Genomic DNA, 16,119 nt, shown 5'->3' on the forward strand with positions numbered 1-16,119 from the left:
GCTGCCTTCTGGAACCGCTGCAGTCTATGTGGTGTAGGCACACCCACAGTGCTGTTAGGGAGGGAGTTCCAGGATTTAATTCTAGAGGAACGGTGATATAGTTCCAAGTCAGGATGGTGAGTAGCTTGGAGTGGAATTTCCAGGTGGTGGTGTTCCCTTGTGTCCGCTAACCTTGTCCTTCTAGGTGGTAGTGGCCATGGGTTTGGAAGCTGCTGCCTAAGGAGCCTTGGTGAATTCCTGCAGTGCATCTTGTAGATGGTACACAGTGCTACCAGTGTGCAGTGGTGGAGGGAGTGAATATTTGCTGATTGGGTGACAATCAACCGGCTGCTTTGTCCTGGATTGTGTCAAACTCTTGAGTGTTGTAGGGGCTGCGCTCATCCAGGCAAGTGGAGAGTATTCCATTATACTCCTGACTTGTGCCTGACTCAATGCATTTGAATTGAGGAAACAAAATGATGGAAACACAGAGTATTGGGTCAATACCTGAAAGGTCAAACTGGTCAACACCTCAGGTACAGCATTCTAACACACATGCCTGACATGAGACAAGCCAATGTCTCTAGTGCAGACCCTGTCGACCTGTGTTCATGTGATCTAGGCAATAGGACCACCTCCACAGCAACCTGCCTTCTCTGACTTTTCTCTTTACAGAAACTGTATATTTCCAACTTTTTTTAGGCCAGATTTGCAGCATCAATGATTTGTTTCTATCTGTGCATGTGTCCCTGATGGTGATAATGGGACACAAAGTGACATATTGCCCCATTTCCATCAGCATCACACCTCTCAACAGAACAAATATAAAAAATCCTCAGAAATACATTTAACAACTGCCAATAATGCTGGAAGAAAAGGCCAAGGAGGATGAAAAGGGTGAGTTGATTTGTATCTACAAGTTTACAATTGTTCACCCCTGTCCTTAACTGTTCTTCATTAGGGAGAAGTTAATTAGACCAAGGTACAATGTGGAATTTTCTGTCACTGGAGAGTATAAATATAAGTTAAATCAAGCCATTTCAAGACTAAGTACCCTTTCAAAGGTGTGAAAAATGTTAATAATTACTTGCCAAACTCTCTGGGTGAAATCGTTCCAGATTTGCACTAAATGGGTAAAATGTTGTTTTACCCACCAGCTACAATAACGGCTTTTCATGTCGTGCTGTTCCAGACCCAATGAATTAATTATGCATTCCCAGGAAACACACCATTTCCATGGTGGGGGTTTCCTTCGCCTGCCATGCCATCACCTCACTGCTTCGTCACACCGACCACCATATCTAAAACCCAGCCACGTGCACACTTCTCAGTGCTTCCAGCCCGGGAATGCTGCACAGGAGGCAGGATAGTTCCAAAAGGCAAAAAGACAGCAGCCCCCAGGTTTAGTGACACATCCCTCAAGTGTCGTGATGTCCTTTACCCCTACTCTGGCCGAAGGAGGGGCAGTGGCTTCATCAATTCAACAAGGGAGGCAGTGGCAGTGGTGGTCAGCACCAATGCCCTGCAAAAGAGGACAGCCATCCAGCCACTACTGGATGAATGGTCTCATCCGTTCCGCCAGGGTAACTCACTCTTCTCATCACTCTCACCTCATACTCACAAACCCATCACACATCCACGCGGATCTCACACCTTAAGGGATAACACCACTAACTCTCACAAACACTCCCATATCTCCATCAGGCTCATATCCTCTCGAGCTTGCGTCCTCATCCCATCCATGGATTCGCTCACCACACAAACATTCCACGCAATACCATGTGTCCTGCTCACATGCCCTCCATTTGTTCCCATGAAGGAGAAGCCTGCTCACATCAGCAGGGAGAGGTCCGAGACCAGGGTGGGGGACGGGGGTGGAGTGGCTTACATTAGGCCCTTCATTCACTTTGAGGAATGTGCCATTGCACTGACTGGTGAGGACGTGGACCATGCCTGTGGCAATGGTGATGTTGCTGGCGAACACCCAAATGAGGATCCTGCACCACATCATCCCACTTTCAATGCAACTGTGAGTGCTCTGTCTCCTGCTTTTAACTCTGCTGCTATGCACTAATTATCTCTACTTTGGTTCACAGGGAGCTCTACCAAATGAGTGACACCGTCAGCCAGCCAGTCCTTCAGCTCCATCCACGTCCTCACCTCCAACCAAGTGGACATCTCCTCCATTGAAGAGCTGGAAATAAGCAGCCTAGAAGACCCATCACAGTGCTTACCCACACCCTCCACCAGTGCAGAGACACACTCCTCAGTGGGATTGTTATGGCATAGCCAATGGTAAATGCTGAGCTGCTCAAATCCCAAAGGGAAACTTGAAACAACTGCCATAACTGTTTTACAATTTGTATAAATTTCAAGAGGCATGCCTTGAATTCAGTAGTAATTAGGCCACTACGTCTTATAGGTTTCTTATAAAATTAAATTAAACCTTTATTAATAGAAGAAATTATTTTAAGTACATATATAAATCTATAAATTACTACTATGATAACTTCTAAATCCCCTCATTAATCTAACTCCCAGTTACACCTTCATTAAGGAAACAGTATGCCACATAGATTTTAAAAGACCCAGGCAAAGAAACACAGTACCCTGAATAATCCAACTCGGAGTGAGTTTTCTTAACTTCAGTTCTTTGTATACAGCAGTTTAATGCTTAGATGCTGGAGGTTTTCACACTTGTTAGATCTTAGAATTCCTGCCCTTTCATACAGTCTTCTCTCCTTTATCCATACTTGCCCCTTTGAATGCAAATTTCCATTGTTTCAATATGTCTTTGGACTTACCTCTCTGTTAATAAAAATCCCTCATAGTACAAATTTTACCAGTATTCTTTAGGAAAAATAAATACACTGGACAGAATTTTACGACAGCAGGATTTTATGTTCCCGCTGTCATCAATGGGATTTATAATGTCTCACTGCATTTTATGGCCCAGTCCCCGCCGAAACAGGCCACTGTTTCTTAACTTCTTCTGGCTAGGTGTAATACTTCACCCCTCCTTTGAATTCAACTAGTCTTGTTTTTTTAAAAATGCAAATGTTCCCTTTGCAAATCAACCTTTGTGATAAATTTTGATTGTCCCACTTTCTCAATACAGTCTTCCAACCGTGGTATAGGATATGAATCTGCTTTTGTCACCGCATTCACCTTTCGACAGTCCACACACAGTCTTTGTGTTCCATCCGGTTTTGGTACCAGCACAATAGACGAACTCCAGTTACTGCAACTAGACTCAATGATATCATTTTGAATCATGAATTCAATTTCTTTCTGTACTTGTGATAACTTTGCCAGATTTAATCTATAAGGTTATTGCCTAAGTGAAGATGAAACTTTTACACTTACATCTTCCATAGCTAAATTTGTCCTTCCCAGCTTATTCCACAAATATCTTTGTGTAACTGCAATAACTTCCTCAAATCACTTTGACATGTGTCTGGAAGGTAACTCAATATTACATTTAAATTTTCAAGCTCCCCCTCATTATCCAGTTTGATTAGAGGAAAATTAATTTCAGGATCTTGCATTTCTATTTCTTTCTCATTATCTACAACTACTAGCACTTCCTTTTGGTCCTCTTCCCTGTCTAAGTACTTTTTAAGCATATTTACATGACACACCCTCTGCTCCATTCTTCTATCTGGAGGATTTATTACATAATTCATATCACTCAATTTCTTTTCAATCCTATAAGGCCCACTAAAACTTGCCTTTAATGAGTGACCCAGTACTGATAATAGAACTAGCACTTTCTCCCCAGTAACAAAACTACAAGCTGCAGGTTTCCTATCTACCTTCTTTTTCATCACTTGCTGTGATATCTTTAAACATTCCCTAGCCAACTCACATGGTCTATCCAATCTCTCTCTGCAATTTGTTACATAATCCAGGAGAGCAGGTTCCGAATTTTGACCCACCAATTTCTCATGAATCAATTTCAGTGGTCCCCTTACTTCATGACCATAAACTAGTTCAAAAGGTCTAAAACCAGTCAACTTATTAGGAGCATCCCTGATAGCAAATAACAAGAATGGAATTCACCTATCCCAATCCTGTGGATAATCCTGACTGTACAAGCTCATCATAGTTTTAACAGTTTGATGCCATCTTTCCAAAGCCATTTGTGACTGTTGACTTAATCTGTTTTATCCCCAAACTGTTCATCACTCCCTTAAACAGCTGGCTTCTCTCCACACTCCTTCCCCCCACTGAACTCCTTCTTTTAAACCTTCCACCCCTTCCACCTCCCTTACACCTACATCTCCAGTTGTCATCTCCACCCTGTTGCCCCTCCTCCCCACATACTCCCTCCTCCCCCAACCTTTCCCGTGGACACCTTCATTACTCCCTCCCAAACTCAACCCCCAGCACCTTCAATCTCCCCTTCCCAACTTCACCCCCCAACAACTTCATTCTCCCGCACCCAAACTCACCCCCCGACATCTTTACTTCTCCCAATCGATCCTACTGCCTACCTATCCCGCCCCCTCGACCATCATCCATTGTGAGCATCAATGGTGACTTTCGAGCTTCCTTGAGCTGCTTCACAGCAGAGCCATGCCCATGAGAATCCACCCAACATGCCATGGATGTGCCTCCAGTGTGCCGTTGATGTCGTGCTCCAGCATCTCCTCCTCCTCAGATGTCTGCGATGTGATCAAGGCCCTGGTGGTAAGTCCCAACTTCTGCATGCCACAGTTGTCAAGACGAGGCCTGCAATGGTGTGCTTTTCAGCCGATGTGGGCGGATGATCCAGTGGGGTGGTGGGGGCATAGGGGGTGATGGGGTTGTGGAATGAATCCAGCGGGCTGGCATTATAATGATATGCTGATGTAATACAATGAGGTTCCCAACGTCCGATGACGGGGAACTTGGCCAGCCATTGATGGGCTGGGCAGATGATCGCAAACTGGTTTCACAACATCATGTAACCAATTTTTGGCCTTCTTGCCATATTGTCCGTTCATGCCATCAAACACGCCTGACATGGACACAGACAATTCCGCCCTCTATCACTGAAAAAAAACAAGTTTGGAGTCTTGTTCTTTCAAGTTTTTACTATTTCTGGAGATTTTCCTTTAACTAAAATTTAAAAAGTATTTTACCATTTTTTCTGTCTCTGGTTTTCTCTCTTAATTCAGTCTCTTTTTTTTCTCTTTGTTTCTCTTTCTGCATCTGATTTAACATTTAATTCACCCACTCGAATTTATACTTCCTTGTGCAGATTTTGTCCTTTGATTTTACAGCTATTTGACCGAATTACTTAAGCAGTTGGACTGCTGTTTGCCATGTTCACTCAGATCTCAGGTGCCCTAGATGGGAGTACCATGCCATTTCTATCTCTCACTTCCAGCAACTTGTTACAGAAAATTTCATAGAAATTAAATGGGAAAAAACAAGCTGTATTAATCCTCCACATCAGGCGGGAAACCTCAGCCGAAAGAGGTACAAAAAAGCGAGACTATGCCAAGGAGCAGGAAACAGCCCTCACTAGCTAAGAAGAAAGGAAAATAACTTAGAAACAAAATCAAAGAATAATTTTAATAGAGGTCGAAACAATCAGTCTTTTAATGATTGGCAGTTTAAAAAACTCAAATGCTACTATTGTCAAAGAAATGGACATATGATGAGGCAATGCAAAGCAAGATTCTAGCAGAGAAAGCCCAATGAAATCTATAATGTAGAAGAGCCTGAAACAACAAATTCAGACATTTGCTCATTGTTTAATCTGAAAGTTGGAAAGACAGAAGCAATAGTTGCCACAGCAAAAGTAAATGGCAAATCTGTTAGAATGGAAGTGGACATGGGAGCTTGCACTACAGTAATTGGGGAACTCACCTTAAGATAATTAAATAATGGTGAGCATCAATTAATTTTAGAAGAAATAGAAGAAACATATACGGATTAAGACATTCAAATAAAATGCATACGCAGTGTAACTGTCCATTATGGAAGCCAATTGGCAAAGCTACCCTTGATGGTGGTAGCAGGTGAATGGCCAAGCCTCCTGGGGTGAAATTGGTTAAAGGAGATTAAGTTAGAATGTTCTGAAATTTTCCAGTTGAAAGCAAGTGGGTTACCAGAGTTACTTAGAAAGTACGCCACCATCTCTAATGATGAACTGGGGAAAATCCAGGGTCTGCAGGCCAAGATTTATGTGGATCCTGGAGCAACATCTCACTTCATGAAGGCGAGATCGGTGCCATATGTCCTGCAATAAAATGTCGACATTGAACTGAACAGATGAGGAGACTAGAGAAACTGGGCGTTATACAACCTGTGCAGTTCTCAGACTGGGCAGCATTCATAGTCCCCATCCTTAAACCCGACCAAAGCGTCCGAATTTGTGGAGACGACAAACAGTTATTAAAGTAACTAAGCTAGACAGGCACCCCATTCCAAAAGTCGAAGACATGTATGCCAAGTTGGCATGAGGGACAACTTACACAAAACTTGACATGAGTCATGCTGATCAACAACGAGAGTTGGATAATGCCTCCTTGGGAATTTATCACAATTAATACCCACAAAGGGTTGTACCAATATACTCGGTTGCCTTTCGGTGTCTCCTCTGCTTGTGCCATCTTTCAGAGAACATCTTGCAGACGACTGGCCCAGGTTGTTGCATATTTAGATGATGTATTGGTGAAAGGGCTCCCTGAAAAACAGCATTTGACAAACTTAAAAGAAGTCTTAAGCTGCAAGCTGGAGTGCATCAAAAAAAAGTGCATGTTCCAAATGAGTTAGATAATCTATTTGGGTCACCGGGTAGATTCACAGGGCCTCCAGCCAGTTGAGGAGAAAGTGAGAGCCATCAGAGAGGCACCTGCACCAAAGAATGCCTCAGAGATCAAATCATTCCTAGGAATGATCAACTATAATGGGCTGTTCTTACCCAATTTGTCTACAGTTCTGCCCACCTGCATTCTCTATTCAAAAAGAATCAATGTTGGTCTTGGGAGATGCCCCAGAAAGGAGCTTTCATAAAGGAGAAACAATTATTGTTCTTGTCCAATCTATAAGTGCATTGTGACCAGATGAAAGAATTGGTGCTGACATGTGACACATCTCTCTACGGAGTGGAAGCAGTGCTCTCTCATTGGATGGGTGACAGCATGGAACAGTCAATAGGTTACATATCAAGAACGCTCACCACCGCGGAAAAGGGATACTTGCAGATAGAAGAAGATCTGTCCATCATCTTTGGTGTCAAGAAATTTCACCAGTACGTACACGGCCGCCATTTTACAATAGTTTCAGACCACAAACCGTTGCTGGGATTGTTTAGTGAGGATAAGGCTATATCACCCATAGCCTCAGCAAGAATACAATGATGGGCTTTAATTCTGGCAGCATACGAATACACTTTCATACATAGGCCTGGCAATCAAATCGCAAACAACAATGCCCTTAGTCATTTGCCTTTACATGAAAATGATGAACATGTCCCAGTTCCATAAGAGTTTGTTTTACTGTTAAATTTCTTAGATTCTTCGCTGGTATGTGCTTGACAGATCAGAAGCTGGACAAGTCAGGACCAATCCTACATCAGGTACAAGAACAAGTGCCACATGGATGGTCACAGGAGCCTGTATCTGATGGAATGAAACCATACTTCAACAGAAGACATGAAATGACCAGCCAGGGTGGCATCTTATTGTGGGGAGCACGAGTGATAGTTCCTCCAAAAGGGAAGGGAGCTACTTTTAATTGAACTACATTGTGCCCATCCAGGAATATCCTGAATGAAGACTATAGCACGCAGCTATCTATGGTGGCCTCGGATGGATGGTGAAATGGAGAGTTTATAAAGCACTGTGTGCAATGTCAATAACTGCAGAAGTTGTCAGTGACAGCTCCATTACACCCATATTAGTGGCCAGGTAGACCCTGGGTGCAGTTACACTTTGACTATGTTGGACCGCTCCTGGGAACAATATTTCTGCTCATTGTCAAAGCCCATTCAAAATGGTTGGACATATATGTGGTAGAGTCACCAATGTCGGGCGCTACAATTGAAAAAGTACGTCAAGGTTTAACCATTCACAGACTACCAGAAGTAGTCGTTTCCAATAATGGCATGGCACTTACAAGTGCTGAATTTCAACGGTTTATCAGCTTCAATGGTATCACTTGTGAAAACTGCACCCTACCACCCTTCCTCAAACCGATTAGCTGAAAGGGCGGTTCAAATGTTCAAGACAGGCATGAAAAAGCTAACTGGTGATTCATTGGCAACCAAGCTAGCACGCTTTCTTTATCATTACAGGACTACCCCTCACACAACAACAGGTGTCACACCTGTGGAGTTATTGTTGAAACACCGTCTCAGGATGAGATTGAGCTTAATAATGCCGAATTTAGAGGGGAAGTTGGAAAGGAGTCAGGGAAGCCAAAACACTAGACATGACTGGCATAGTCGCAAGAGGAAATTTACCATCGTAGAGCCTATAAATGTGAAAATCTTCAGGGAAGGACCAAAGTGGTTAGCGGGTGAAATAAGTGCGGTGACTGGGCCTCCATCTTACCTTGTGGAGGTGGAAGGCCAGATCATCCATAAACATGTGGACCATTTAAGGAAGAGAGAGACAAATCACCAAGATTTGGTTCCACCAGTGACCATGACCGGGTCTGCGTTTCCTGTCGAGGATACTCAACCCAGGACTGACATGTCTGATGTCCCTGTAAGAGCTGAGGATACAGAACTGCAAGTTCCCACTGAAGCACCTGATGATCGGGCAACTCCGGAAAAGGGGGTTCCTGACATAGAATCTGAAGTTGTGGAGCTGCGACGTTCCACATGTGCCAGGATACCACCTGAAAGTTTGAACTTGTAAATTCCTTATCCGGTGTAAATATTATGTTAAGCAAAAACAGAATTACCTGGAAAAACTCAGCAGGTCTGGCAGCATCGGCGGAGAAGAAAAGAGTTGACGTTTCGAGTCCTCATGAGCCTTCGACAGAACTTGAGTTCGAGTCCAAGAAAGAGTTGAAATATAAGCTGGTTTAAGGTGTGTGTGTGGGGGGCGGAGAGATAGAGAGACAGAGAGGTGGGGGGGGGGTGGTTGTAGGGACAAACAAGCAGTGATAGAAGCAGATCATCAAAAGATGTCAACGACAATAGTACAATAGAACACATAGGTGTTAAAGTTAAAGTTGGTGATATTATCTAAACGAATGTGCTAATTAAGAATGGATGGTAGGGCACTCAAGGTATAGCTCTAGTGGGTTTTTTTTTATAATGGAAATAGGTGGGAAAAGGAAAATCTTTATAACCACCCCATGCCCACGCAAAAGATGCAACACCTGCCCCTTCACTTCCTCTCTCCTCACCGTCCAAGGACCCAAACACTCCTTTCAAGTGAAGCAGCATTTCACTTGCATTTCCCCCAACTTAGTCTACTGCATTCGTTGCTCCCAATGTGGTCTCCTCTACATTGGAGAGACCAAACGTAAACTGGGCGACCGCTTTGCAGAACACCTGCGGTCTGTCCGCAAGAATGACCCAAACCTCCCTGTCACTTGCCATTTTAACACTCCACCCTGCTCTCTTGCCCACATGTCTGTCCTTGGCTTGCTGCATTGTTCCAGTGAAGCCCAACGCAAACTGGAGGAACAACACCTCATCTTCCGACTAGGGACTTTACAGCCTTCCGGACTGAATATTGAATTCAACAACTTTAGGTCGTGAGCTCCCTCCCCCATCCCCACCCTCTTTCTGTTTCCCCCTTCCTTTTTTTTCCAATAAATTATAAAGATTTTCCTTTTCCCACCTATTTCCATTATATAAAAAAAAACCCCACTAGAGCTATACCTTGAGTGCCCTACCATCCATTCTTAATTAGCACATTCGTTTAGATAATATCACCAACTTTAACTTTAACACCTATGTGTTCTATTGTACTATTGTCGTTGACATCTTTTGATGATCTGCTTCTATCACTGCTTGTTTGTCCCTACAACCACACCCCCCCCCTCCACCTCTCTGTCTCTCTATCTCTCCGCCCCCCACACACACACCTTAAACCAGCTTATATTTCAACTCTTTCTTGGACTCGAACTCAAGTTCTGTCGAAGGCTCATGAGGACTCGAAACGTCAACTCTTTTCTTCTCCGCCGATGCTGCCAGACCTGCTGAGTTTTTCCAGGTAATTCTGTTTTTGTTTTGGATTTCCAGCATCTGCAGTTTTTTTGTTTTTATCTCTGTAAATATTATGTTGTCTTGAAACATATGTACTTATTAATTTAATATGTATAGCCCAGTTAAAGGGGGAGGAATGTAATAATTATGGTTTTATTTCATGTTAAATATACCTTTAAGAATAATACTTGTTAGGCAAGATCACATGATCTGTTGTAACCAATAGGAGAGTAGCGTCAGCTACCTCAGCAGTCAGCATAGATCTAGAGCTGGAGTTGAAAGCACATGTGTATTTGCTGCTGAGCATGTTGTAAAGAAACTTAATGCTCCCACGCAAGGAGTGTCTGCAGATCAAATCTCTCGTTAATAGTACAACTTGGCCACCTTACAACACAAGCCGGTCAATCAGCAGGGGGCAATCATTGACCAGTTACATTAATTTTCACTATATTTATAAAGGAATTAGACCAAGGAATACAGAGCCATATAATGAGGTTTGTACCTGATACCAAATTAGGTGGCAGAGTAAGTAGTGTGGACAGAAGCAGAAAGTTACAAAGGAATATTGATAGATACACTGACTGAAAAAAGTCCACCTAAGCCACCAAGGGAACTCTGCTGAATCTGTGTGGTCATGCCTGCACAATTCTTACAATCCGTGATATATAAATAGTTTCTGTGCTTCAATGCCAAAAGAGCAGCACACGCTGACAGCAGATGAAGCAAAGGTACAACCAAAATACTAGAAATGCTGGAAACACACAGCAAGTCTATGCACACCTATAAAATCAGTCAGGTTTAATGTTTTATGGGGAGACATATCATCACAAGTACAGGAGTGGATGCAGTTACATGAATTGACATTACGGGCTGAATTGTCCCCCCATCCGGGGAGGGGGGTGGGGGGGAAGTTGATGGGCGGGTGCGTATAGGCGCGCTTCCAATCGGCGCCCCCAATCAGAGGCGCGGCGCCATTTTACGTGGGCGGGCCAATTAAGGCCCGATCAGTGTGACGTGCGCACTGAAGCGCTATGCGCTCCTTGTGCGGGCGGGGTTGGAGGGAAGTCCCAAAATCGAGAGTGCGCTCTTTCGCGCATGTGCATGAAAGTGTGCACTCATCTGCCCGAGGCTAAGTGCAGCCTCAGGGAGATCGGCTGCACATGTGAAAAAGACAAAAATAGAAAAATAAAATTTCCCTTATATGTCCCCTCATGTGACAATGTCACATGAGTTGGGACATGTCCATAATTTTTACAAAACCTTTATTAAAATTTTTTAAAGCCGACATGAAACCTCATCCCACCAGTGGATGAGGTTTCATGTTTTCTCTATTTGCGTCAGGGCTCCTGGCCTGCCCGCCAACATTAAGGTTGGATGGGCAGGTCCTTTAATTGCTTAACTGATCCTGTCAATGGCCTCAATTGGCCATTGACAGTTCAGCAGGCACGCAGCTGATTTTGCTGTGCCCCCACCTACCTGAAAATTTAAATCAGGCACGGTGACGTCAGGAGTTTTGCCCGACATCATCCTGCATCATTTTACGTGTCAGCGAGAGGGCCCCCTCCCTCGCTCACCGACTCATAAAGTTCTGCTCTACAAGTTTAGTAGTGCAGGTATACTATCATTACAAGATCAGGTTTATGTCATTATGCGATCAGAGTGCAGGTAGGCAAACTGACACTACCATGTCCCGAGTATAGGTTTTAATATCTGTCATTGACTTCATTATCTTGCCAAGAGCCAGATGCCAATGTAATTTAATTTATTTTTTTAAAATTTATGGCAAACGAGGGAACATTGAATGAAACAGTAAAGATGGTTTGAGCTTGATGCATCTTTATTCTGTAACATGCTCTTAATTTGGTTTCCCTGTGAAGGAATTCACATATTTCGTGTGCTGAGTGTTATTGGAACAGAATTAGCAAGTGTCATGTCTGAAATACTTTTTGCATTAAGTAGTGCAACAATTTGAGCATCTGTTTTCAAATATTGCTTTGAACTAAGTCTTTCATTTAAATTGCCTTGGTCCTTCAGATCTTAATACTTCGTTTTATTTGGCAACATTGTTGTCTATAAGTGTGGGGCCAGCTGCTAAGTTAGCTTTTTATTCTTTATTACAAATTGGTTTGTCCCTGTGCAGCTGATAAATTGATAATATACTGAGACTGTGGCTCCAAGACAATTGGTTGATGTTTCAGTGACAATGCTTCTGATTTGCCAAGAGGAGGCAGCACACTCTGCTGAATCCATGTGGCCACTCTTACTATTATGACCAGGTAAGAAGGAATGAATTGACTCCCCTCTAATCAACCTCCTTGGCTGGCCACAAAAAAGGTTTAAGTTTCTTTTTACGAGGATATTTCTTTTCCAAATCCGAATGTATTTAACTTTTAAGCAGTGAGCAATAAGGAGCCAATCAAACAAGATTATCTTGAATTCAAGAAAAATCAAATTTATTAACCACTAAACCTGAGGAAAAATAATAAAATCACAAAGTTACACAAACACACTGATATCAGAAATAAGAAAGTCCAATAAAAAACATTAAAAGAATATATGGTTATGTGTCCTTTGTTTGTCCTTGAGGTGTTGATTGTTGAATATTGCAGCTGATTTGGATTAGCTGATTTTGCAGTCAGATATAGAAGATGTTGCAATTATTATGAGATATAAGTTCACTGGCAGATTTCTAGTGAAGTTGTTTTCTGAACCGCTTAAGACACTTGTTCCAAAACAGAGAGAGGGAGAGAGCACAGCTTTTCAGCCTGTTTCTTCTGCTGAAACCTTTCTTGACACTCCCTGTGCCACTTGCAATCTCTCCTCAGTGTCTGCAGCCCGGCTTGTTATGCTTCACCCATTGTGTATTTCTGAGGGGTTTTGGGTGGGTCTGCCTGTGGCAGCCATTGTTTCAATATCCAGCACATTAAATATTAGTGTCTCTCCCTTAGTGACAAGTTTCGTTAGATCTTTGACAGTGTCCCTCTCTTCACATTCCCCTGGGCGTGTCTTGTTTGTTTTTTCATCTTTGTCTTGGAAGGCGGCCTTGCATTTTTACATAGTTTGTCCTGTCTCATTTCAACTGCAAAGTTTCTAGTCAGTTGAAAGTTGAAAATTCGTATTTTCAAAAATAAAGGGGCAGAGCCTAGTGACACCTCCGTATTAATACAAATGAAATGAGATTCATTCTCATTTCATTACAAGGTATATAAAAAACACATTCACTCTCTTACTCAAATTGCAACTGTTCTGCTCTACTATGGTCTTGCTACCCAGGTAACTTTAAACAGTGTTAGGCCTGGATAACAAGTTCTTATGTTGCTTTTTCCTTTTCAGGTGTTTGGTTATTTGTCTTCATTTGAAAAGGTTTGACTGGCATCAGGGTTCTGAAGTTGCTTTATGTTTTTTGGTGGTAGGCATGACAGATAATTTTGTCAGCAAACCAGTGCTTGTTCCTTGCTGTAAATTCAGATTAAGGGATTCGGCTGGTTTACCCGACTATTAACTCCCAGATTGCTGGTAATGGCTAAACTGCTCTTTGTTACCTGTAGGGGTTTCTGTGCTTCTCACTGGCCCTGCCTTCATGCTGTTTAGTACAGAGGCTTTTAAGATGCAAATTTTTTGGATTACTAGGTTTTCTGAGATTGGTTTTAACCCCTTGCTATCCACCTCTATAATCTATGAAATTATTAGCTTCAACCCAGGCACGCTTACAAATCTGATTTCTAAGTAGGCCATTGGGCTGTAATTGGATTTTTGCCTCCTGTAGGAATTCTGGTTTTGCGTCCAACCCTTCATTATTAGTGAATTTTAAAACTTGATCTGTTTCGTCTTGCTTATTAGTAATTAACCCTACATGAGTTTCCTTGCTATTCCTCTTTGATCTCCACAGGTATTGCCTGCTTTGGGGTAGGATCTCCTTTTGTTTTGGGAATGGTTGTTCCCCTAACCTATCCCAGGTCCACTGGAACACTACTGCTCCCAAGTCTTGCTAGCTTGGCTTCAGCTCTTTTAACTTTTTCAGTTTTTAATTTTACTCTTTTTACTGCTGCTAGCCTGGCTTTGGCCTGACTTTGGCACTTTTAAATTCAAATGGCTGTTCCTTAGCCAACAAGACAGCGACGGATTCTATCCTGACCCGTTTTACTTCTACTGGCCTAGCTTCAGCCCTTTTAAGTTCCAATAGTTCCTCCTATGCCATTCTTTCCCCTGTAGGATGTCCGAACCTCTCTCGGTTCCTTGTACCCTTACAGATTCCTGCTGGCTTTCTCTAGCTATTTCAGCCTCTCTAGACTGTCCCTGACCTTTTGGGAACACTATTCTTCAGCCTGCCTTGGCTGCCTCTAAGCAGACAGTGACACTGCAGTGCCACTTCAGCCTGCTCTGACAGAGTTTGTCTGGCCATAGACTAGGTTACCACAGAGTCAGAGAAAATGCCAAGCACTTTCTACTGTAGTTGTCCTGCCTCCCTGACCTCGGTTGGCTTTTCTACAACTACTGGGGATGCTGTCACATTTGATCCCGCCAGGTCATTGCCAAGGAGCAGGTTGACCCAGTCCACAGACAAACTGGGAAAGACTCCAACAGTCACTGGGCCTGACATATAGTTGCACTCCAGGCGTACCCGATATAAGGGGATGGGCCTCTTTCAAAACCCTTTATCAACACCTTGGCACTTACTGCATGCTCTGGCAGAAAGGCCATGCCTTTTCCCAGCAGTAGAGTTTAGATGGCCCCAGTATCCCTCAGTATCACTATAGGCTTACCCACCTGGGCCTGGGGAAATGTGGTCACTCTTCTTTTTGATGCAAAATCCATGTAATTCTCAAGTAATTTTTTAAAATGCACCCAGACTCAGTAGTGCATTTATAGGGATGTGCTAATCCAGCCAGGGCCATAGTCTGGTCTCCTATCCCCTCTGTCTGACTCCCATTTTCTGCCAAGGGTTTGTGTGCCTCAATAAATCTCACGCGTTTTTCCCGTAACCTCCAGCAATTAGCACAGAGGAGTCCTACCTCACAGCCGTTAAAACACATAGGTTTCTTGGCCTCCCTCCTCTTCTCAGCACCAGCCTTTTTTGGCCCTGTGTCTCCAGCTGTCCCTCCTCTCCCAGGCGTGCTCAGTGTCCTATCGCTCTCCCATCTTCTATCATTCTCATTTAGTTGGGGGTGACTAGGGAAAGGTTTCCTTTGGGATGAGAGTTTGTGGATAAGCTTATAATCATCAGCCAGAGTTGCTGCCTGCCTAGTGCCTGTTACTCTCTACACCTCTAAGCGAGTTCTTATCGGGAAGGGTATGGAGATGTTTGGATTAACTGGCCTTGTGGATGTGGTCAGGTGTAGAAGATGTTGCAATTATTACGAGATCACAGTTTCACTGGTAGATTTCTAATGAAGTTGTCTTGTGAACCAGTTAAGGCATTAGTTCCAAAAGAGAGAGAGGGAGAGAGAGCACAGCTTTTCAGCCTGTTTCCTCCACTGAAACCTTTCTTGACAATCCCTGTGTCAGTTGCAATCTCTCCTCAGTGTCTGAGCCTAGCCTGTTATGCTTCACCCATTGTGTATTTTCAAGGGGTTTTGAGTGGGTCTGCCTGTGGCAGCCATTGTTTCAATATCCAGCACTTTGCATTTTAATGTCTGGTCCTTTGACAGCGACGAGCTGCGATGGATCTTTGAATTAAAGGAAATGGCTCTGCCCTGCGGCTGTATTGTTTGCCTTTTCCCCTTCACCTTGGAAGGTGTCCTGGCATTTTTAGGCACTTTGTTCTTTTCATTTCAAATCACAAGATTTCCAGTCAGTTGAGAGTTGAAAGTCCCTTTTTCAAAAAAAATTAGGGGTATAGCCTTGCAATGCTATCTAATTCTAATATGCATTATTGGCACTGACAGTCTCTGTGGAGCACATGCTGACTTTAAATGAAATAAAAGTAAACAGAATTATTAGAAATATTGCAATTCATAGCAAGTCTAGTTCCATCCATA

The 16,119-nt window shown here is 43.1% G+C and overlaps 1 protein-coding gene across 1 annotated transcript in view; it reads left to right on the forward strand.

Moving 5' to 3' along the window:
• The window catches only part of LOC121282873 (collagen alpha-1(X) chain-like), a 47,620-nt gene extending 34,110 nt beyond the window's left edge, over window positions 1-13,510 (forward strand). Inside the window, exon 7 of the mRNA XM_041196685.1 lies at window positions 13,475-13,510. Within this exon, the coding sequence (XP_041052619.1) occupies window positions 13,475-13,510 (36 nt within the window). The remainder of the gene's footprint in view (window positions 1-13,474) is intronic.
• The last annotated feature ends 2,609 nt before the right edge of the window (window positions 13,511-16,119 follow it).

The sequence above is a fragment of the Carcharodon carcharias genome, chromosome 10 (assembly GCF_017639515.1).
Source record: "Carcharodon carcharias isolate sCarCar2 chromosome 10, sCarCar2.pri, whole genome shotgun sequence".
NCBI lineage: Eukaryota > Metazoa > Chordata > Chondrichthyes > Lamniformes > Lamnidae > Carcharodon > Carcharodon carcharias.